Raw genomic sequence first — 24,518 nt, 5'->3', positions numbered from 1 at the left:
CAGAGCATGGTACACATCTGATACTTACATGTATCAGGAAGAGGAGTGTCTGCCAAAAAGCAGACATGTCACCATCACTTTCTTTCCCTTCATCCCTTGTGGTAATTTAATTTTTCTCTTTCATCCTGAGTAAACGTTGAGCTTTGCTAACACTAAAAGTACATTTCATTACGCTTTGTGATAATTGGTCTGTTGGTAATTTGAAGGTTGATTAGTTTTTTGTTACCTTTAATTACAAACAGCCACTCTTTAAGTGTTGCTTTAGTGCCAATCTGCTGCTCTAGTCAAGAATAATTTAGAAATTTCTCTTGTAGTTGAAAGAAACTGCTGATGGACAGGCGATCTGGCTGATGGATGGATCCAATACATGTTCTCTCATGGTAGATGATACCAGCAATGAAAGGACCATGCACTGCTTGCAATGGCAGGGCTTGTTATGTCAGTTAATTGCCATTTGTTGTTAATCAGTTACATAAACCAGCAAATATAGTCTCCATTGACCTGTAAGAGGGGTAATCATTATTTGGCACAGACTACTGCTCCCTTTAGTCCCTGGGCTCTTGACAGAAGATACAGTCTTGTTTCTGATCCTCTCCTGATTCAATCTGAATAGTGATGGAGTGGAAGCTGTAGTGCTCAAATAGGGCTTGGGTAATATCTCTCAAAATCTTCTGGCTGTCCGTTGTGTCTGCTATAGATAGCAAGCAGAAAATAATCAAAATACATACATTTTTATACTACTTTAAAGAAAAGTAAATGTTTACTGACAGAAACTTGTACCAAGAAGTTTGTTTGAGAAGTGTTTCTTGTCCTTTTTATCCTTCTTTCAGGAACCTCCATGTCAGCAAAAGATTGTTCATTCAAATGTGGTTGGAATATGCAATTTTTGGCAAGAGCTAAGCTAAGAGTAATCACCATAGAAATTCAGTTTGGCAGAAGACTGGAGGAAAGCAGAAATACTTAATAAAGATTAGTTCATCCAGTCAAAGAGTAGCAGCAGTGCCAAGTGATTTGGGTGGCTGATAGACCCTCTGTTTTTGGGAAGTAGGGACACCATGGAGCACTTCACCACTGAACCTGTCCTTGGCCAAACACAGGTGGATTTTTTTTCTTAAATAGACCTTAATATATACAAAGCAAACATATGGATGAGAAAATTGATCTGGGCAGTGCACAATTTGTCAACTGGGATAAGAATTACAGTTTAAAAAATATTTTATAATATTAACTATTCCCATGGAGTTTTCTCTACATTCCAAACTATGTTTAAAGATTGTTTTATGACTAGAGATGCATCTGCAATGCAGATTTGCCCTGTAAGTTTTTGTTATAGGGATCAACAGTTTTCAAGTTTGACAAATCCACTCCAGAATCTATTTGTGAAAAAAATACAGTCTGAGCCTAATTCTTCTAATTTATTTAAAATACCTTGTGGTTTACTTCCTTACTTCACAGCCTCTGTAATTTTCAAATTTTGGACTAAGGAGAGGTCCCTGTTGTTTTGGCAAGATTTCCGAGAGGAGGATTTGAGAGCTTTTCTTGTTATTGTTGTTGGTTTTATTTTTCCAACAAAATCATGCCAAGTTTTTTAACAAGCAACTGATATACAGTCAGTTTCATCCAAATCAGGAAAGACTGACCTTTACTAGACAGCAGCTGAATACTTACTCCCTGCTTACAGAAATTTACTGACCTGTGGCAACGTGAGCAGACAGAGCAGTTTGATTCATTGTCAGAGACCAAAGATGAAGGTTGTGAATAGACTCCACTTCCTCAACTGCTAAAATTCTTGCTTTCACTTCATCATAAGCAAATCCTTTTGATGTTCCTGAAAAGGAGAAATTGATGGGAAAAGAATATTTTAAGGAATAGAAATGATGATTGATAGAGGAAAATGCATCATGAACCTTTATTCACTTTCGATGTATAATTTTTATAAAAATATTTAATGCTTTGAAAGCCCATCTATTTCAGAGTTCACTGTGCTATTTAATCCTATCCCTTGTTATACACTTGTCCATGGAAAGTGTAGACTCATGCATGTTTTAGGAGATACCCTGAGGGTTCAGTTTACATAGGATGAGCTATTTAGCCAGAACATGTCCTAGTTTTGCACCAACATATTTTGTGAGTGCAGATTCTATGGGGCATTTTGTCCTCAATACATTCACACAATAGAGAAGCATCTATTTAGCAGGGAAGGAAAGGTGAATGTAAAGATTAAAATGGTTTGACTCAGGAATCTTAAATGAGATTAGATCCCAGGTCTAGTTATTGAGTAGCCAGTGGTTGTTTTCCTAGACAAGCCTTCTTACAATATATGATGGTGGTGACCATCATTCAGAGTGAGGACAATTGTGACAGGATGAGTTGCAACATGAAATTCAGAGTTTAATTTAAGTCCAAATTTGAATAAGAAGTTTAACAACACATAATCCCTAGAGTGAGGCCTGGGACTTTGCAAATGCACGTGAGCAGCTCTGAGCTAGGATGCTCATCATGATCCACTTGGATCAGTAAACTGAAAAATATTTTTAATTCCACCAGTTATGAAGTATAATAATGATGAGCACAGTATTGGTTAATTTTGTCTTTCATACCTTAACTGATACTTATTTATAATTGTCAATGACCTCAGTGTTGTATGCTTTGTCCTATCCATTTATTACAAGAATGATATGCTATATGGAGTACTGACTTAATAGAATATGATGCTGACATGTTCATGCTCTTTTACAGAAAACCACAGACAGTCAGTGCCTACATGACACAGCCATTCACAGGGGCTGTGGAGCTGATGGTCTGGGACAAGACTGGGTGCATGAGATAAGAGTCACCTCCAGCACCAGCTCCAACATCCAATTTGTCTTCAGAAAATTCTGGGCAGAATGCTATTTAGGAGAGAGGAGCCTGGTTTCAGAGCCCTCTCCAGGAGGACAGTGTAAAAGGTCTTGCTGCAAGAGGGATCAGAGCACTGTGATTTTGGCATGTCAGCACTGCTTGTAGAAGCTAGGAGTCGCTGCTGAGAAAGAGACTCATAGGTGTCAGGGGTTGCCAGACCTTCCTGGTAATTTGATTTTTTTTTCAGTAATGAAGACATCTTCTGATTTTTTGACAGCCAGAATACAGCCAGTTGCTGCGCTCTTGTCTAGGTACACTTCTACATGGATGTATCTCTATCTCACAATCACTGAAAGCAAAACAACGCTAGAATGAAGCTTTACTGTAAAACAATATTGGAAACATTATTTCTTGAACCAAAGTAGGTGTAAAGTGAAAGAGAGAAGTAAATAGCCACGCAGACAGTCATACTGAATATTCATTAAAACCCTGCACCATTAGAGCTACTTTTCCCTTTAATCCTTGTGTTTTCATGGCTGAGAAAGAGGTTGCATTATATTATTCAGTGTGAGGAAGGCAAAAACATGCCTCTGTGAATGCTCAAGTCATTTGGCCTTACAAATCAAATGTTCAAGCCCATAGCTGACAGGATTAAATATTGCTAAGCTTAGTTCTTGCTGCTGATGTACCGAGAATTGTCTATTCCAGTGCACTTGAACATGACTGGAAAGGTCCAATAGCTTGCTTTTCTAGACTGGTGTAACTAAAAATCTTTCAAACTTCTGCCTCTTGCACTCAGTCCATTTAACAGAAACAGTTCAAGGCACAGTCTTTTTCTTTCTTTTTTTTTTTCCACAAAGACTTTTATTTCACACAAGTAAAGGAAATTCACAATGAATGAGGTGAGAAGGCATCTCATATGCCAAAATGGTGATAAAAAGCAATGCTACACATACAACAGACAAAAGCAACTCAGAGCTCATTAGCAAAACACCAATACACTGATTTTTACAAAAACTGGCATATGTATAAACATAGAGTTTACAGAAAACAGTTTTGAGTAAAATTAAAAGTAGTTTAAAGTATGATCAGAATCTTAAGAATATTGGAAACTGATGTAGAAGTGTGTTATTATAATTTTTCAGCACATATAAGCATTATGGAGAAAGAGATAGAAGAAAACAAACCCAAAATATAAGTTTATTGATTCTGGAATCAGGTCCTACCTTCCATTAGCACAATCAAAATATCCCTTAAAATGGTGATGGTAGTTGCCAAAACAAAGATGGAAAACACAAATGTGCAGATTGGGTCAGCTATTTTGTATTCTGGCTAGAAAAATATGAACACATCACTTTGTTAATTTCATTTTTGTTGGTTATTGGAATTTTAATTAGTTAATATCAAAGAATAATATATTCAATTCATCTAGTACAGAATGAGTGCTGGCCTCCTTTGTCAGGGAGCCTCAGCCTCAGTACAGAAAATGAAGGTGCTACAAACGACAAAATGGAGAGACACTGAAGTATCCGCTTGGAACACTAAGAAGCAAGTGTTACACTCTCAACAGTCATTTCAGTTCCCAAGTATAGTTCTCTGACTAAATTACAATGTGTATCATTAAGACAGAGGAAATATTTACAGAGTACCCGGTGTCACAATGCTGTGAAAATAACACTTATCCTTAATTGCAAGGAAGGCAAGTGAACTAATAAAACTAACCTTAAAGAAGATGATAAGTGCGCTAATTAGCACACTAATGCTCTGGAATAGGTCTCCAACGGCATGCACAAAGGCTGCCCGCAGGCTGGCATTGCTCAGAGCTGGCTTTTCTCGAGGGGCTGACACGTGTTCCCTGGCTTGTGCCCCATGGCTGTGCCCGTGGCCGGTCTGGTGCAGAATCAGGCTTAGTCTGCAAGAGACGTAAAGCTGCAAATACCAGCGGATATACTGCATCTCTGAAAGCAGTGATGTCACACACATCATCACCCCTCTCACTTCTGAATGCTGAACGGTAAAATCTGACACATTAGGTAGAAATACAGAGTGGCTAAGCAGATAATTCCTGCGTGTTTCACTGGTCTGCATACAAACAAGTCTGTGAACAGGGTAATTAATGAGACCTCATTTTCTACAGAGTTCTTGAATATTCTGACATCGAATAAAAAACGAGATGGAGATTAATCTTTTCCTGGAATTTTACCTTCTCGGTGTGGCAGCTAACAGAAAGTAGGAGAGCAACTGCAACTTTCAATGAGAAGCACAATCTCTCTTCTCGACTCCTTTCCATATCCTCATGAACATCATAAGTACTTAATATTTTTGAGGCCAATATCTCTATATAGTTTTTTATTTAATTACAGCAGCAGGCTCAAGTTTCAAATATTATATGGAGAGGAAAACAAAATAACTTACAGGATGTTGGCGAGCACGGCAAAAGCAGAGGTAATGAGCATCACTGTAGTATCAATATCGTAATCAGGGTGCAGCAGCCTCATGCTAGCCAAATATATCAACACGCCAGTCACCATCCAGACAATTATCATAGACATCAAAGCTCCCAGAATTTCTAGGAATTAAAACAATCAGGAATTAAAACAGTCAGAACAGAAATGCAAGAAATTTTAAGAGGTTGATGGTAATGGTTCCAGAGCTGTTGAGCTTTATAGCCAGGAGACTGGCTTCTTGTATGTTGGCAGAGAATGCATACAAAGAATGGGCTAAACCCCTTTCTGGTCATAGTAAATTCAGTGACTTCCCAGGGCAGCCTTATGCATGTGATAGCCTTACCCTGTTCTACCTGCCCCTACTTTTGGCTCCTTTTCAGTGTTGAGTTCGTGTGTCATTCAAAGAAATTGGAGAGATGAAAAAGATCATTTGGGCAGTTCTGGTAGGAGCAAAAAGAACTATTATGAGAAGGAAGGATAAAAGAGCAAATCTTGTGTAGTTTCCTGGCCCTGATAGTGTGGTGTGAAAACTCCAAAGACCAGCCCTCCTTCCCCAACAAGATTATCTTGATCACAGGAGCAGAAGTGGGAGGGAAGGAGAAAGGCACAGCTCACTCAAACCCACTGGCAGACATAATCCCTGTCCATTACCTTCCCCTCTTTCTACACACTTCTCATCACTTCACAGTTCAGAAAAGCAGTAACAGCCCCCAAAGAGGTCCTGCCAGCAAAACTTATCCTGGAACTCGTCCTGCCAATGCCACAAAATCATTTTTGTGCCACCAGCTGTGATGAAAACAAAAGAAGTTATTTTTTCCCTGGGGCAGCAAAATTTAATTTTGTCTCTATTGGCTCTGAGTTGGGCTCAAATAAATCCAGTCCCCAAGGCCACCTTTTATTGCACTGCCATAGAAGAGGTCCAGGGAAGTACACATGAATGTGCAGCATGCTTCTAATAGGATGTGGGACTAGTAATTGCCATGTGACTTGAATGGGTAAGTGAGCACAACTGAGAGAGTACCAGGGAAAATGAAAGCTCACAGTAAAGTGAAAGGAAGTAGATAGCCAGAAAGCATTTGCACAGAATTCCACTAACAATCCCTGAAAACAGCTTATGATTTTGAATATATTTTTATGAGGGTCACCCCTTTTGCAGCAGTCCAGGCTCCAAATACTTATCAAATAATCATTTTATTCTAAAACTGGTAAATAACAAATGAAAATGCACTGACAGGGGAATCTAGTGTTGCTTAAAAGTAGAGAGAAGCTCAAATAAAGCATACAATTTTTTTTCTGCAAGTTACAGGTTGAAAGTGCAAATTTGGCCCAACTGAAGGTGTTGATGGCTGTGCTATCATGGGCATGAAAGCAGCCAACAGCTTTTGTGAACACCTGTGTTCATCTGTGTGGATGTGTGCATATTCTCCACAACAGAATATGTTAGAATTGATCTTTACCTACATAGGTGAAAATACATATTAATTTTCAATGTGTTATCTTAGCAAAAGTTTAGCTAAGTTTACAGACCAGTTCAGCAGCACTCAGTTCTCAGGTAAATTTCTTTAGAACTACTAGCACTAACAGAGTACAGCAAACAATAGTGTAGGATTGTGTGGGAATCTGTGAATCATAGCAGAGGGAAACTGAGGTGCAAGAGAGTTTTTGTACCTGGAAGTAGGTTTGGCTCACACTATCAGTCTTACTCAATATCGTGCTTCAATCTGTGTTGCTGAAAGTAGCTGCACTGGTTCTGGCTTGGAGGGCAGGAGGCATTCACATGGCCTCTGCTAAACCTGAACCGTGTCATACAGTCTTTTCATGGCAATATCTATCAGTCTGAGAGAAGCAGTGAACAAACAGCTTCCAGTATCATGGAGGGCTGCACCTGTAAGACCTTGGTAGTCAGTGAAGAGTGACTTTGTCACCTGACTGCCCTCGGCTACTCTATTAAGGTACCCATCTGCATATTACACTGGAAATATAGTTGGGAAAATAAGCAAGAAACAGGAGAACAATCATGGAATGCAATTAAGTAGCCTCTAACATTTGATATAGGACTCTCTTTGCATACAAAAAGGCAAGAAAGGATTGATTTTGAACTTCTGTATTGCAATGAAAAAGAAATAATATAATTCAGACTGAGGATGAAGTTACATGAGGTGGCTGAACCTGCCTACATCAGCAAGAGAGAAGTCTCTCACTTTTTTTCCCCCAGGCTAAGAGAGCATAAACACAAAAAGTAATGAATGATTTACTGATGGTAAGTAGTAGTTCTCTAAGGCTGCAAAATTCAGCTGTGTGTTGTCTCTATAATACCACCAGTGCTTGAGTAATACTGAACATCCCTCTCACCCAGTTTGTTTCCAGCAGAGTTGATAGAATATACTTAAGGAGCTACATAAAGACAGGATGAGCATGGCATATGTCTTCCCTGGTACTTTCTGTGGCTACAAACAACCTTGGCCTACAGACATCCTAAGTCAGAAGCTGCTTCTGGGCCTTCATACTGAACATCCTTGATGTTCAGTATTTATCATCTGAGTCCTTGATTCAGGTGCACAGGTGTCTAAAGTCATTTGAGATACATTGGCACCTCCATGTATGGCTTGACACAAGATGTATAATTTATCCATAGACTTCTGGAGTGGCAACTGGATTTCAAAAAGCACAAATCATTCACATACAAGCAACTAAACTGAGTCCCAAGACATCCAGCAGGAGACTCACTTCCAGACTGAGACAATTAAATTGAAATGTCTACCTGCAGGTGTGAGCTAAGCTACCTTTATGAACAATGGATGTCAAATTAATGGTGATTGCTCCATTAGCTGACTGGGAACACATACTAGTTTCTTAACTATGAGTGTCTGATCACATTTGAGATGCCCTGGTCTTGTGCTTGGCATCCTGTGCAGTCTCCTGCGGAACTTGTGCGACAGCTGCCATTCCCATGCATAAGACAGACATTCTAGGGACGTAGCACTAGACTTCTATGTTTATGCAGCTGAATGGAGTCTACATTTCTGTTGAATGTATCAGACCCTGTATTTATATGTGCTCGTGTATATGTAGCATTGATATTTAGGTGTCTAAATCTTGAACAGACTCATACTCCGAGAAACTTTTTCTCATGGTTAATGTTTTGCTGGTGTCTTGTCTTTGTAAAAACACTTGTGTTTGATTATCAGGTTTTTGATATTAGGTGTCATAGGTAAAAGTATTGATTTTGGTTAAGGGTAGAGTATGTTAAAAATCTGCCTGTGTTTGCATCTGATAAAAACAAGCAATGATAAAGAGAATTGCAGGGAGAGGATCTAGAAAAGGGTAAATGTTAAAGGATCTCACTTTTCTACAAATGTAATGTTGACTTTTTAAAATAATTTAATAATTTTCTTTATAAATAGAGGAAACCTTCATTTTTATGGGTATCGCTGCTTTGATAGAAACCTGTGTTTCTATCATTACAGATTGAGGGCTTAGTCCTCCTCACACTCAGTTCAATGAGGGAAATTGCTGTTACCTCAGCCAAAGCTAGCACCAGCCCAAAACTATAGTAAATAGTGATCTGAAAGACACACTTGTAGGTAAGAGATGCTCTTTACTTCTTTGAAGCTCACTGTCTTACTCTGCTTGTCTTGAGTCCAGAGGGCTTTGAGAGCATTAGTGCACTGTCTCTAAATGCCTGCAGAACTGTGTTGGACATCAGCACGTTTTCCAGTGTCTGGCTATGATAATCTACCTTTCCCTTTCCACATGTTCATACTGTGAGATGTTTGCTACCTGCTCGGTGCCACCCAAAAGTTAGTTGTTTGGTAGGAGGTTTGGAGGCAAGCCACAGTGAGAAGAGGCTGATCAAGAAACTCGTCAGGTCCACCAAGATGTGTGCCGCATCCGTGACCACCGCCAGGCTCCCAGCGATCTGCCCACCTGTGTGAAACACACATCCGTATCATCCCTCTGGTCAGAAGTTTGAGTCAACCAGATCAGACTCAAGACCTGCTTTGCTGGGAATAAGAGGGAACACTCAATTTTCAGTCATCATACACAAGACTCAAACCACTTCAAAGATCATTTCATTTTCTACCTCATTCATGTAATAAAAGGTATGAATTAATAGAAACACATAAGCCAAATTTCTTTGTGAGAAAGAGAGACCTAAGAACATTAAGAGTTGTGATACATTAGTTCTGTGGTTATTTTACTGTTGGACTGTTTTACTGTGACTATTTTAGTATCAGATTTCTTCATGAAAAGCTGTATTAGGAATCATTTTTCCAGTATTGTCCCACTATCTTTTCTCAGAACACTGATATTTTTATGTATGTACAAACATTCAGAGATGCAGCTTATGGGATTCATTTCCTATTTTTTATAGGAAAATATGCATGTTCTTCCTGAGGTTTGGGTGACTGGATGCCTGACTGTTTATTTGTCACAGGCAACACTAAAACAGGAATACATGGAAAGGTCCCAGTAGAAGGTCTGTGATAAACAACTAACCATTTTAGTGAGGGCATGGAGAAAAATGTTCTGTTTTCAGGACTAATCTATCATTTTGCATCTGTAATGCATGATTTAATTTTCCTGCTAAAGCTCAAAAAATGTGGCTGAATATAATTTTATTTTGCCAGGGTTGGGTTTTATGTGAATTCTAAAGAAAAAACCCCAAACACCAAATTCAAACCATTTTAGGTTATTGTAATCCACATTTCTTTTACCCACTAAACCAAATATCATTGTTTTGCCAAATTCTTCTAACCATGTCTCAGGGCTAAGGGCAAATCCAGATGAACTAAAAGTTTGTTCTAAACTATCCCCACTGCTGGTGGCTGTAGGAGAAGACAAGGATCACAGGCAGGACTCATTACATGTCCTGCCAACTCATTACAGCAGGAGAATCTTTTCATCAGAGTGCAAATTTAGAAAAATGGAAATGTGAAATAATAGAGCCAAAATATCTAGTTTCTGCATTTGGCAATACATTTCCATTCTTCAGTCATTTAATTAATTTCAGCTCACCCATTTCTCCTAACCACAATCCATATGAGAATCAATGAATCCTGACAAACTTCGTAAAATGACTCATTCAAACCTTTGGCAGGATACCACTGTCAAAGGGACATATAGGCACATCTCTTGTTTCCTTATAGATGCAAGGTCTTCATGCCAGCAGGATGGACTGTTTAATTTAATTAATTTAATTCAAACAGGCAATTTTGAGCGCACAGGAACAGGCTATTCCAGTGTGCCGAAAGGCCAGCCGGAGGGGAAGATGGCCGGCTTGGTTAAATAGGGAGGTTCTGAAAGAAATCAGGGATAAAAAGAAAGTTTACAGACTGTGGAAAAAAGGGCTGGCTACTTATGAAGAATTTACGAAGAGAGCTAGGTCATGCAGGAAAAAAATTAGGGAAAGAAAAGTGGAATTTGAAGTTCATTTGGCTAATTCAGTTAGGGATAACAAAAAGTCCTTTTATAAATACATTAATAGCAAAAGGAGGGGCAAGGAAAACCTCAGTTCTCTGTTGGACTTGGAGGGAAATATAGTTAACAAAGATGAGGAGAAGGCTGAGGTACTTAACACCTACTTTGCCTCAGTTTTTAGCAGTAAGACAGGTGGCCCTCAGGACAACTGGCCTCTAGAGCAGACAGACAGAGACAGAGAGCTGAATAGCCCTCCTGTATTCCAGGAGGATGTAGTTAGCGACTTACTGAGCCAGCTGGATCCTAACAAGTCTATAGGACCAGACGGGATCCATCCCAGGGTGATGAGGGAGCTGGCAGAAGAGCTTGCCAAACCGCTCTCCATCATCTTCCAACAGTCCTGGCTCTCTGGGAAGGTCCCAGATGATTGGAGGTTGGCGAATGTCACCCCAATCCACAAAAAAGGCGGCAAGCAGGACCCTGGCAACTACAGGCCTGTCAGCCTGACCTCGGTGCCTGGCAGGGTTATGGAGCAGATCATCCTGAGTGCAATCACACAGCACCTTCAGGATGGACAAGGAATTAGACCCAGCCAGCACGGGTTTAGGAAGGGCAGGTCCTGTCTGACCAACCTGATCTCTTTTTACGATCAGGTGACCCACCTGGTGGATGAGGGGAAGGCTGTGGATGTGGTCTATCTAGACTTCAGCAAGGCCTTTGACACTGTCTCCCATAATATACTCCTGGAAAAACTGGTAACCCATGGCTTGGACAAGTGTACCCTCTCCTGGATTAGGAGCTGGCTGGAGGGTCGGGCCCAGAGAGTGCTGGTGAATGGAGCTGCATCCAGCTGGCAGCCGGTCACCAGTGGTGTTCCCCAGGGGTCTGTGTTGGGTCCAGTACTGTTTAATATCTTTATTGATGATTTAGATGAGGGGATTGAGTCCATCATCAGCAAATTTGCTGATGACACCAAACTGGGAGGGAGTGTCGACCTGCTGGAAGGCAGGAGGGCTCTGCAGAGGGATCTGGATAGACTTGAGAGATGGGCTGATTCCAATGGGATGAAGTGCAATAAAGCCAAGTGCCGGGTCCTGCACTTTGGCCACAACAACCCCCTGCAGCGCTACAGGCTGGGCACAGAGTGGCTGGAAAGCAGCCAGGCAGAAAGGGACCTGGGGGTACTAATTGACAGGAAGCTCAACATGAGCCAACAGTGTGCCCAGGTGGCCAAGAAGGCCAATGGGATCTTGTCCTGTATCAAAATAGCGTGGCCAGCAGGACCAGGGAAGTGATCCTTCCCCTGTACTCTGCGTTGGTGAGGCCACACCTTGAGTATTGTGTTCAGTTCTGGGCCCCTCAGTTCAGGAAGGATATTGAGGTGCTGGAGCGGGTCCAGAGAAGAGCAACAAGGCTGGTGAAGGGACTGGAGCATAAGTCCTATGGGGAGAGGCTGAGGGAGCTGGGGTTGTTTAGCCTGGAGAAGAGGAGGCTCAGAGGGGACCTCATCACCGTCTATAACTACCTGAAGGGAAGTTCTAGCCAGGTGGGGGTTGGTCTCTTCTCTCAGGCACTCAGCAATAGGACAAGGGGGCACGGGCTTAAGCTCCGCCAGGGGAAATTTAAGTTGGATATCAGGAGAAAATTCTTTACAGAGAGAGTAAGCAGGCATTGGAATGGGCTGCCCAGAGAGGTGGTGGATTCACCATCCCTGGAGATTTTTAAACGCAGATTGGACGTGGCACTGAGTGCCATGATCTAGTAAATGGACTGGATTTGGACCAAGGGTTGGACTCGATGATCTCGGAGGTCTTTTCCAACCCAATCGATTCTATGATTCTATGATTCTATGATTTCCTCCTGTATGCAGATTTTAGATTAAAATACCAAACATCATATGGTTTGTCACCACAGGAGAATGTATTTTGCACATATAAGGCATATATTATTTTTCGCTGTTGCCTCCCATTTACAACTGCCTGAAAGTTACTTCCCAGAAGGGAGCAAGCATGGCTGCAGAATTTGGGGGCACCTCATTCCTTGCAGTAAATTCAGCAGAACAGATATTTCCCAGGACATGCACAGGTATAAATACACATATACTTTTTGGTCATGACACAGGTCTTAGACTTTCAAGTGGGAGGTAGTTTTGCATAGCAAAAGGAAGAAGGTTTGTCTCACAGTGCACAGATGTTAACAACCAAGGCAGCAGCTATCTTTCAGTAAAAAAATATGTAAAACACAAGCTGCATGCAAAGCCCCATTGCATTTTAGATACTGTATTTCCATATTCTGTGGGACAACATCTAAAAGCTTGCTTCTAGCCTTCTACCTTTGAAAAATGTTTGCAAATTTTTACTTTATGTATTGTTGGTGTAACTAACGCCTTGGGTGAATTTCTGAGATCTGTCTGCTTATCTTAGCAACTTGGTCAAGTCTTTATATTCTGTTCTGACATGAGGATGCAAGCAGGGTTTGTCTTTCTTTCTAGTGCCCAAATGGAAATGAAGTACTTTGAAATCCACGTTTGGACCGTAGCCACTAAAATCTTTGGAAACTACTTTCATATCAGGGCTTTACATTGGGTGCTATTGGTTTGACTGATATCTCCAAATCTATGGAGATTGTGATGGGTCTGCTTTAGAAGAATGGAAGATAATTGTCTTTCAAAGACAGTTAGTGTATCAGGCTCAGCCCTTCTGGGACAGCGGTAATGGCCAGCAGAGATGGCTTGAGCAAAAATATCATGGAAATACCTAGGCATTCAAAGAAGCACAACGTTTCAACCTCTCTGAGAGGGATGTAGTTTTGTTTCTTCTGTTTAACATAATAATGCCCACAGAAGCTGTTTACCCTTAGAGTAGAAGGAAGGGGAACATATCCTTTACTTTCAAGAGTAAAGCCTGTGTAATAGTTATAGGCTTTTACTGCCTTGTATCAATACTCCCAACAAGGGGCCTTTATGGCTTATTATTCCCTACAATGGATGTTTATAGCTTTGTATACCACAAGCAGTAGAAATTGTCAGTCACTCAGTGGTCAATCATCAGGCAGAGGCAGTCTTGCTTAATGATTAAAAAAATTAAATGTATGGTTCATAATTACAAAAATCTCCATAGAGTGCTGTCTGTAACTGCAGTTAATAACTGGTTTGTCAAAGTTTAATGGTCTGAAGCAAAATGGTCTTCAAGCCTGTTACTTAAGCTGTCACTGCAAAAAAGCTGTATGATTCATTAAGCAAAATGAAACATTTAGTTAACATATCATCTGTCCTTCCAATTATCCTCTAGCATTGCTGCATTCACCAAACTTAAGCCTACTGATTATATGGTTTTGTTAATAATGCATTACTTCTGGCACTGGAAATTACTGCATGGGGATTAGCAATATGCATGGGTTTTCACGGGGGAAATGCACGTGACCTACAAACAACAGGGCTTCATGCAGATGGAGAGCATGGGAGGGAATAGTTTGAGAAGTCCCTGCTGGGTTTGGCAGCCAGGGGAGAAGGCAGAAATGCAACAACTCTTTCAGTGCCTCCACTTCTCACCTGTGGGGAAGACAAAGCTTTTCTCTTTCATTTTCATGGGGCTCCAGAGGTCCCTGAGCTAGGAAATTATGGGTTTCAGAGGCCTTCCTGGCTGATTTTTGTTACATCGCCTGGAGCACATATGGCAAAAGTCTGTGGGATTCCTCATGCCTTTCTCTACCTCACCTCACTGTGGAGAAGGGCAAGTTAAAGAGCCAGGAACTATCAGGTGGATATAAATATCACAGTATCCATGGAGAGAGCAAACCAGTGGGACAAAATGAAAGCTAATGCTCTATGAGCAAGCCAAATACTTATATTGGATATTGTAGGATGGGTTCAGAAGTGAAAGCTAATTAGGTAGGGGAATAATCTTCCATTGATCCAGAGACACACCAGCAGGCCATTTTAAAAAATAAACGTGTCTGATATAAATACATTGACTTAACTGTAGAAAAACAGATGGCAAATCTGGCCCTGGATTTCCCTGGATTTTGTGAAGATTCTTGCATTTATTATCAGATTATGCTGCTAGCAACCTTCATCAATGCTGAGTCTTGTTGGCCGGGATAAATATGTAAAATCCTTTAATCTTTAAAAAAAAAAAATCCAGTTTATTAGAAACCTTTTGTGACGTGATGCTAAGACATGCTAGTCACTTTAAGTCAAGTTTAAAGACCTGGGAGAACAGTTCAGGCTATTAACTGATCTTTGTATTCCTACCCAGATGCAATCCTTGAATGAATATATAAAGATACTTTGATAATTCCACTTAACACCCCCCCCACACACACCCCTCTCCCATGATTCTTTTAATGACTGGTGACAAAGGAGGTTTATTTAATCCCAAGTGGGTTCACCTCTGTGCACTGTGGGTCCCTGCAGGCACAGTGTATAGAGAAGGCATGAATGTGGCTGTGCTGGGCACCAGACTGAGCTCTCTTTGAACACACATACTCCCCTGTTATCTCAGCAATCATGAAGAAGATGCAAATTACTGATGCTACACAGAGCTTCCTCCTGGCTTGATGCTGCTCCCTCTTTCTGTTCTCATAGGCCTGTGAGTAGCCGTGACAGTGATATGCTGGATTAGCTTCAGCAACTTCTGCTTCCTGCTGCTGCCTGTCTTCATTTAAATTCTTCTGAAGCCAGCTCATCCTTCAGGATAGAAAGAAACAGAGGTTAAAAAAGAAAAACCCTGGCTATTTGGGCCTCTAGCCCTGCAGACCCAGAAACTATGTAATTAATTTCAAAGGATAAAAGCAGAGTTGGGAACAGCAGCACAGGCCACAGAAGAGGCTTGCTCGCACAAGCAGGTCTCTGTGGGAGGGAGCTGCACATGAAATGACTGCTCTGGTTGTGTTTCCCAGCTCTTTGGGCTCTCCTACATCATTTAGCAGTTTATGAAATGCAGGGTGGCTTTCTTAGGCTGTGTATTTCTTGCACACCATATGATTTTCAAAAAGTCGTACCTCATGCAAATAGTTACCAAATTCAGCATATCATGGAGACAATTCTACTGAAAAATTCAGGATTTTATTCCCAATAGCTTTGTCAGGTAGACCAGTAAAAAAATAAAACCTTTTTCTCAAATATAAATGGCTAAAGATATTTCTCTCCTTTCTTTACATGCAGAACTATTTTATCTCAAATTTCCAGATATGTACAAAAACTACCAATATTCCTGCAGAACCTGAGCATAGAAAATTCAAAGGTATTTAAAAAATCAAAGCAATAATTTTTTCATAGTATGCTGACCCCTTTGTGCCACCGCTTTCATGGAACAGTGAGAAGTTCAGTAGAAGTGGCTCTTCAAGCATTTCTTCATCACAAGATGATTTCCCAGCCAAATCTGCTCTGCCAAAAAGCCTCAGTGTTGTCCCTGTCAGGGTTCCTGCACAGCAAATACATAGTGGGGATAGAGAGGTCCTGGGCCATGGCATTACAACTGTGGGAGCTCCTGGATTGCCATGACATCTGGGGCTTTCACTAAAGTAACCCAGAGACTGCCCCAGGGGAGCCACCAGGGTGGTTTGGTGAGCAAGGATGTTCCCTTCTCTTTACCTTTCAACTGAGAAAAACCCAGAGGCTCACTCTGTCCTAGAAAGCTCGACTGAAAACCATTACATCTCTCCAGATAAAACATTTGTTGCCAGAGCTACTCCTGATGTGATAACCGCGTATTGAGACTGTGGCATCAGAAGGTGAATTCTGCTGAGATGCACATACATAACATCCATATAACCATCAGCTGCAGCTATTTGAGGTCTGGGTGTGCATGGCCTACCCAGGAACACAGCAAACTCCACTGCTTTATTTCAAGTCTGAAATTAGCCTGGAGGCAGGATGTGGGACTGGGCTTAGCTGCCCCAGTAATAACAGCCTCTTTTCCCCATTCTGACTTCAGACTTTCCTTTGGGACACAGAAGAATTGTTTCTTCAGCTAAGTGAAGGAAACCTGTGCTCCAGGAAGTAAGATGGATCCAAGTGACTATCTGTAGTGTTTCTTATCATTAAAGTGTCAAGATGCCTAAAATCTCGCTGGAAAGAAATCAGCTGGTGGCTGCCAACCTGCAGTAGTCAATGTCAAGAAAAAAACTACTGAAACCACAAGCTTTTTCCAGCTGCTTTTTATGGGCAGCCTGAGAGGGCTGCAGCTGCTCAGCGGGTCTGAAGTCCTGCCAGATGCCCCACACCAATGGGCGAGAGGCAAAGGCACCTGCAGAGCTATGGATGCCTTGGCCTTTCGTGTTCACCAGCACCACAGAGGTACTGGCAAAAGGAGAAAAGCTGACCCACATTGGTAGCCAAGCCCTGCAACTGTAGATAATCAGTGTGGATTTGGTTTTGTAAATATTATTGAGATGTTCCAAGGATGCAACATTCCCCTGAGTCAGCTTGTTTCCCAGCCTGGTTAGCATGTGGTCTCTGTTTGCTCAGTGAAGGCGACTGATTCCCCTTGTATGTGAGGAGCTTGTGTGAAAGAGCAACTGGTCAGATTTAATGCCTGGTGCTTAGAGACAGTGAGTTTTCTTAGTCCTTTTGTCAGCATTTTTCTTTATTTTCCTCACAACAATGAATAAATGGGAGCTGGGCTGTCTGGGGAACGGGCTACCCAGCTGGCAGCTGGGGTCCCCACTAGCCAGTCCTTCTCCAGTCCTTTAGTTTTACATTCATCAGGGTCCTCATGTGCTCTGTGTCACTTTTGTACAGTATTTTCCTGATGAATTAGACACAGAAGGTACCACAAATTAATTCCTTCCAGATGGCTGAATAAAATGCTGCAGTTCTCTCACTCTCCCCTGGAGATCAGGGCAGGCAAGATTTTCTTTATTGTGATCTCTCTCTGGAGTTAACTTGCAATGCTTTTCTATAGTTTGCATGTAAAATTAATTTCCCCTTACCTCAATTTTCATCAGCTGGCATTAAATGTTAAAATCATCTTAATTACATGAGTCACGCTCAGCTCAACAGCCTGTCAGGGCAGGGATGGCAAAATTGCAGCTGCATATTTCTGAGCCACCAAATCCTTTCCTTGCTGTTAACAAAACAGGTTGCTCTGTGATCCCCCTCCCTTTTTTTTTTTTTTTTTTTTTTTTAATCTTCAGGTCTCTTTATCAGCTAACAAAACCTTGGGGCATCACAGAGGGGTAGGAAAGCACTATCCACAGATATTGTTGGACAGATGCAAAAGCAAACAGAGAAAACATAAACCCACAAATGTCACTTTTTTCTGTCTAAAGGGCACCTAAATAAAAGTGCCCCAGTTGCCAGAGGTGGCGAGCATTCACTGAACTCACAGAACAGCATCTGGCCTGATGAATTGCAAAAACTCCTGCCAGCTCCTTTGCATTATTTTTCTCTTCCAAAAGCAGCTTGCCACTAATTAAAAGAATCTAAGAGGCAATTTTATAAAAGTGTGAATCAAAAGTTTAAGGTGCAAAGATCAGCTCTGTTAAACCAGAAACCCCTTCAGAGTGTGTTAGAGCAAGATGTAGCCTTTGAGTATCAGATCTCTGCACCTGCACATTACAGAGTCACAGATTAAAAAAATAATCTTTTCTCCATTTCAAATTCTCTTTTCTTTGTAAAAAAGATAGTCAGGGGAATGTCACAGAAAGGCTCCTACTGAGTCATGCCCAGAAGGGGGAAAGTAAAAAATATTAATACATAGTGCAGATTCCACACAAATCATTAGCAACAGCTTTTTATTACAACTTCCTTTTGTTTGTTTTCACTTGATCTGCTGGGTGCCTTGATCTGCAGGCTGATGGGAATAATTGCCATCCTCCTAGACCATTATGAGTTCCCCAGTCAAAAGAGCAAAATTTAGAATCACTGCACTTCCCACAGGAGATCATCTCCTTCACAAGGGAAAATAGTAATTTTCTGGTGCCTGAAAGGATAATGAAACTGCCTTCAGAGAAAAATTTATCAAAGCCACAGTCACCTCCCTTATTCTGGCACAATTCTGATTTTGATTTTTAATATTTCCAAGGCATTTTAGACCCTGTTAATAGCCTGGCTGTCCAGTCTCTCATTTTCCTTATTGTGGGCACAAAATAAACACAAATATTTATATATCTGCATACATTTAGATGTCTAGTAATTGGGAATTTGTGCCTTGGTTATTTTATTTAATCACATTTTAAGGGCCTGGCCCCATATATATAAATGTATTGTCAATAAATTTCCTTCTGCAAAACAGTAAAGCAGTAGTTGCCTGGAGATGGACCAAAGGTGTATGTAGCCAAGTATCCAAAGTCTGTCATGATCATGAAGGAAATACATAAGGACAAAGAACCAAAAATGAACATGTCCAGAGAAGGACTGCTTCCCAGTTACACAAATCTGGAGGCTGGGAGGTGGCTGAACCAGAGCTCCTGTCTAACAGCCCTTTACAGATCTTTATTCCACAAACCCAGCTGACTTGAAAGTGTTGAGTTCCACAGTTTAATTATGATTTGTGTAAAAATAATACATCCTTTGTTACTCTGAAGCTGTCTGCCTGCTATTTTAATTAGTTCTTGTACTGTTAGAAATAATGAATGACTATTCCCTGTTTACCTTCATCACATCATTCATGATTTTATGTATCATTGTTATACCTCTGAACTATCAATTTTCTGAGCTGATGCCCTAGCCATTTAATTTCTGTTTCATACCACTTACTATCTTCATTCTAATTTTCTTTCTGAGATGAAGTGGCCATAATCGAAGTGGGTATAATAGAGATGGCATGTGGCCAGTACTGGGCAGACACAGTCTTAGACATTAGTCCTTTCTACAGGGTCCTAATGTTACCAACAGGAGGGCAAAGGCGATGGGATTGGTTTTGCTGAGTCTGCTAAAATACTATGTGCTATTGGGACCAGCTGGCAAGCCAGTACAAAGGAGATATAACCACAGGGCCCTCAGCTAAAACACTTCAGAAGTCATGAAAAACACCTACAGTTTTCCTAAGCATTGACTTCTGTAAAGCATAATGAGTGGTGGAAAGCCTTTATTTGATGAGGACTCTTTGATCTCGTAAGAGTTTTCATATCGCCTGCAGGAAGGCAAAAAAAGAAGAAAATACTCTCTACGTGCTTGCTATACAAATCACTCTTTACCCAAAGAAATCATCTCCCAGGCTCGCTTCAAACTTTTGCCTACTGGTATGAGCCTGGCAGACAGGAATCAACCATGAGCCTAAGACTGATAGGCAGCAATATCTACGGGTCACCTTAATGCCCTGTGTTAAAACTTTTGCATGAAGACAAGCCCTAAGGTTTTAACACATCTTTTTTTGCTTTCAGAATTGTTCCCCACTCATTTTTTTCTCTTGTCTCAGAGACAGAATAAAACTCAAAATCTTGAGACTAAAAGCCTTGAGTTTCGCTGTGTGATGGTATTCAAATTCCCACTATAATGACATATAAAGGACATAATCAGAAATTCAGAAAATCATGCTGAATCAAACCAAAATCTAGTTCACAGTATAACTGGCACAATCAGAGGTAAATTCACATATTTATGAAGTGGGATATTGAATATTCACTGATTTAATATTACACTGATCTATTGCCAGCAAGAAATAAATACATCTGGCCTGTCTTCATTCCTGGAAACTTCGGGAATTTGGTTGAGCTATTATCTAGACTGTGATAAGTGGTTATCTAGATCGCTAGATAGGTGATAATAAATAAAAAAATAACATAATAAATGGCTAATCATTGGAAAAACTTATCTCTCTTACCACTATAACTGATTGTGAAAAAACCATGGAAAACCATCTTAGACACCTGGTTCGGACCTAATTTAAAGATGATACAAATATCTCTTTGAATGACTTACAGACAACGCTTGTTGCATGAAGCGGGAGGTTCTGAGCGCTCAGCTTCAGACCCTTTTATCATTATGGTTCATACCCTTCCTCGAGGCTGGTGGGAAGTGGTTTCCTCTCCTGAAACCCATCCTGTGTAATGTCTTTGTCTGTTACCTGTAGGAGGAGGTGTAGTGCACCTGGTCACGTTGGCAGATGATGCCAACCTGAAGGTGCAGCTGATAGATTAGAGGACAAGGCTGCCATAAGCAGGTTGGAGGAAGGGGTCAACAGGAGCCTTCTGAAATTTTACAGGGATGGATGAATCAAAAGTAATGCACATGGGACAGACAGACTTGTGAGACAACATCTAGAATGTTGTGTCCAGTTTTGGTGTCCCTAACGTGAAAGATCAATAAAGTGGTGCAGGTTCAGTAGAGGGTAACTAGGATGGTTAAAGGCTGGAGCACTTCTGCAGGGACTGGACTTGTCCAGTCTAGAGAAAAGGTGGCTCCATAAGCACCTGGCTGCAGCCTGCCAATATTTTTGAGGAAGTTATTGAGAAGATGGAGCTTTATTGCTGTGCATGGAGGAAGAATGAGGTCATTGGTCATAAAGTGAAACAAGTTCAGATTGAATATGAGGAAAAAAAGAAAAAAGACTGTAAGGTTAATTCAGTATGGGAGCAGATTGCCCAGAGAGGTTGTGCAGCCTCCATCCTGAGAGATTTTTTTTGAAGACTTGACCAGAGACAGCCCTGAGCAACCTTGTTCAATGGCTTGGCTGACCCTGCTTTGAGCAGGAGGTTGGACCAGAGACCTCCTTGAGGTCCTTTCCAGTGTGAATTATTCTTCAAGCTTACAACTGGTCTGTTTTTCAGAGGGCTCAGTTAAAGCCCGTCCTCTTGTAAGCCTTTCAAGTTAAGCCTGGGAAACCTCATGCATTCAAATCTGCTAGCGACTACAGAAGGCCTGGCATGTGCAAAATACCCTCCTCCAGCCCTGAGTACAAGGAAAGGGGTTTGCTTTCAGGCTTCCTACTCACATGGTCAAGATAAAACCAGTTTGTTCCATGTGTATCGTAATGATGGCACGTATCAAAAAGAAAGAAGCTGGAGGATGGCAAAGAAATATGCAACCTATATGCAAAATAAAGTCTGTAGAAAGCATTAGAGCTGTTCATTAAGCCTACACATGGGAAATGGAAAAATGTCTTAATTTATACCAAACGCTAAGATGAGCTTATTGCTACTGATCAGCTTAAGACACCTGAAGCTGTGCAGGCAGCTGGACTGTGTAAGCCCAAGTCCAGTGGGCTGCATGCCCTGATGGGTTGGCTCTGGCCCGCGGGCTGGCACCCTGGGTCACTGGGCTGGCACCCTGGGTCACTGGGTTGGCACCCCAGGTAGCTGGGCTGGCAACCTGCACTTCTGGGTTGTAATGGGGAGCAGGACTAACCCTGGGCTGCCAGTTCTTCCGAAAAGGAGGGAGACTGGCTCTCAGTCCCTGTTTCTGGTTGTTTCTGGGAATGGACAGACTAATTAGATTGTGCAGTTAATCAGATTTCATCTGACAGAAAAAGCCAAATGGAGGTACAGCACAAAAGCCACATGGCTGGATGACAAGTCCATTTTGGAGAGCTGTGTACCATCTCCATCACTCAGCCACCTCAGGACTGCTACTGGGGAACCCTCCTGGGACCAGCCCTCCAGGTCAGGGGCTGTTGGAGGTAGCTGCAGCCATCAGCCCAACAATTGCAATTGCTACAGTGATTCACCCCAACTAACTTCAACCCTAAATTAAGAAACAATTATCAGAAACAAATCAACTCCTCCAGAAGGTGAGTCAGCTCAGAGGGGAGGATCAGCTGCCAGGTATTCATTCCCCCAGTGTGCATCCTACCCCTCTTCTTACCAGGAATATTCCCTGTTACCAGTGATCCAGGGAAACCAAGGGCTTCCTCAGAAGGCAACCTAACAACTGCCCCTCTCTCAGGGTTTGTCCAGAATTGTCCTTGGTGTCCAGAGGTGGTGAGAGACCAAAGGACCTCAAGCACTGAAGCTCTAATCACAAAACTGCAAACTTTCAAAAAAACTCCGAGAGTCTTCAGTAACTAAAATGAACTGCAGAATCATATGGGATCTTTCTGAAATATAAATATTACCACAAAAGTCATTTTGGACAGTGCCATGTATATTTATGGAGCTACACAGTAATATTTAAATAATAATCCAGACATTCAAATGACTAAAATACGATGGCAGTGACCCCAGTATAAGAACATGGAGAGACAGATTTCCATTTGAACTGACAGTGTTTACGCCAAGTTTCTGTCCCATGCTTTTTAAGAGAGCCAGGCAATAAATAACCTGAAAACCAATGAGATAATGGAAATGTCAAGAGGTGCTAAGCTGTAACTGAGCAGCTATTTTCTTTTAAAAATACTTTCTGGTCTGAGTCAAAAGGAAGAATGAAAATAAGTTAAACTGCAAAACTGTTTTCTGATGGACATTTATACTAATTTTTTAACCCAAGCTACAGGATATCTTACATTTTCAGAGGATCTTTCTTCACTCAAACAAGCATTTACTGACAAGATCTCTGGCACATGAGAGGTACTTCAGCTCTAAGTCCAATAGACCATCCATGGGAATAAAGCATCGCCTTTCTTTCAAACCAAATGGATAATTTAGACTTTCAAGCATGAAGGAGCTTTGAATCAAACATGGTGTCAATAGCACGATTATAATTCAACCTAAAATTGCAGCATAATCCATGAGGTTTTGCATCCTACAATAAATCTACTAAGCTTATAAAATACATAGCAGGAGACACCTGCTTCAACAGTAGATTGGTTCAATCCATCACATACGCAGACACATCAGACTGCTGTCTAGTAAATGCTTCAAACATTTAATAAGAAAGTTTAGGAAGGAAAAAATCAAACAAAACACTTTGAAAATAGTAAAAAATACTCCCTTTATACACTGTAAAACTTTCTAGGCTTTAACTCCTGCAGCCCCTCAGCAGATTGGTGATCTCTTGTTGCTCAGAGACAGAAATGGCAGTGAAGGAAACAAAGAGTTGTGTTACCTGTCTAGGGCCAAGGAGTACTTCTTGGTGTCCCTCTCGCTCACAAGACAAGCTCTTTCAAGACCCTTTTTGGTAGCCATAAGGAAAGTCGATGAGGTTTTGCTTGTTTTTGTTTTCCCCCTTAAACTCTCTGGTCTCTGTTGGAAGAAGATATGGGCAGAAATGTCCTCTTGACTTATGCAGAAGTCTCTGCCAAATAGTTTTAAGTGAAAATGTTTTAATAATCTTCTCAATAATCCCACTGCGAGAGAAAGCTGCTTTCCTAGTCCCGATGGCGTCACTACCATAACAACAAGTAACTTGCTGAGCACAGCAGATTGGATGTTTCGGGCCTCACTCCTTGTTTTTCTTTTTTCCCTCCATGTTTGGTGCTGGATATGCTCTTTGGTCACGCGGTGGGTGCGTGCTCTTGCAGTCGTGGGCTGGGGGTCAAGCACAGCGCGCACACATCAAAGTCCTCACACGCGCTCGTATGGACGTACAGAAAGGGAGAAGGAAGGTGATTAAAACAGCCCATTTACCTGGAAACAGTCAAACCCCTGTTTGCCTTTCTGCTTCCTTGGCTTGTGAGGAAAGCAAACCTCCATCACTCCGGCTTTGTGCAAGCCTTTTAACATAAGCAGTTGCTCTGAAGACTGATTTCTACCCCTGTCATATTTGCTCCTAATGGTTTGAAACAGAAGAGACTGCTTACTATTGCCATTTGCAACACAGGTTATTGAAATCTTTATTTCAGCAGAAAGGACTGCAGGTTGTTATTTCTGCTTTATTCAGTTTGTTAGTTCTGTCAACAGCCACAGTCCCTGGAGGGGAGAAGACCTCCAGCCTCACCTTTCTCACAGCCTGACCTCAGACATTCACTTCAGCACTAATGGGAAATTTTG

General features: G+C 41.4%; 1 protein-coding gene and 1 long non-coding RNA gene across 3 annotated transcripts in view; one reads left to right on the top strand and one right to left on the bottom strand.

Moving 5' to 3' along the window:
* Positions 1-24,518, top strand: part of LOC113992870 — a 129,946-nt gene that overhangs the window by 96,540 nt on the left and 8,888 nt on the right. The gene's annotated exons all lie outside the window — the stretch shown is intronic.
* Positions 106-23,714, bottom strand: SLC30A8 (solute carrier family 30 member 8). Its single transcript, XM_027730581.2, has 8 exons — positions 23,635-23,714; positions 15,188-15,396; positions 9,069-9,215; positions 5,257-5,410; positions 4,564-4,753; positions 4,068-4,173; positions 1,694-1,828; positions 106-691 (listed from the first exon to the last, which is right to left on the bottom strand). The coding sequence occupies exons 1-8, from the start codon at positions 23,712-23,714 to the stop codon at positions 546-548; spliced, it is 1,167 nt and encodes a 388-aa protein (XP_027586382.1). The 3' UTR covers positions 106-545.

The sequence above is a fragment of the Pipra filicauda genome, unplaced genomic scaffold, assembly GCF_003945595.2.
Source record: "Pipra filicauda isolate LSUMZ 115617 unplaced genomic scaffold, ASM394559v2 scaffold243_size1161148_pilon, whole genome shotgun sequence".
NCBI classification, from domain to species: Eukaryota; Metazoa; Chordata; class Aves; order Passeriformes; family Pipridae; genus Pipra; species Pipra filicauda.
This window is presented reverse-complemented; position numbering and strand designations above follow the sequence as displayed.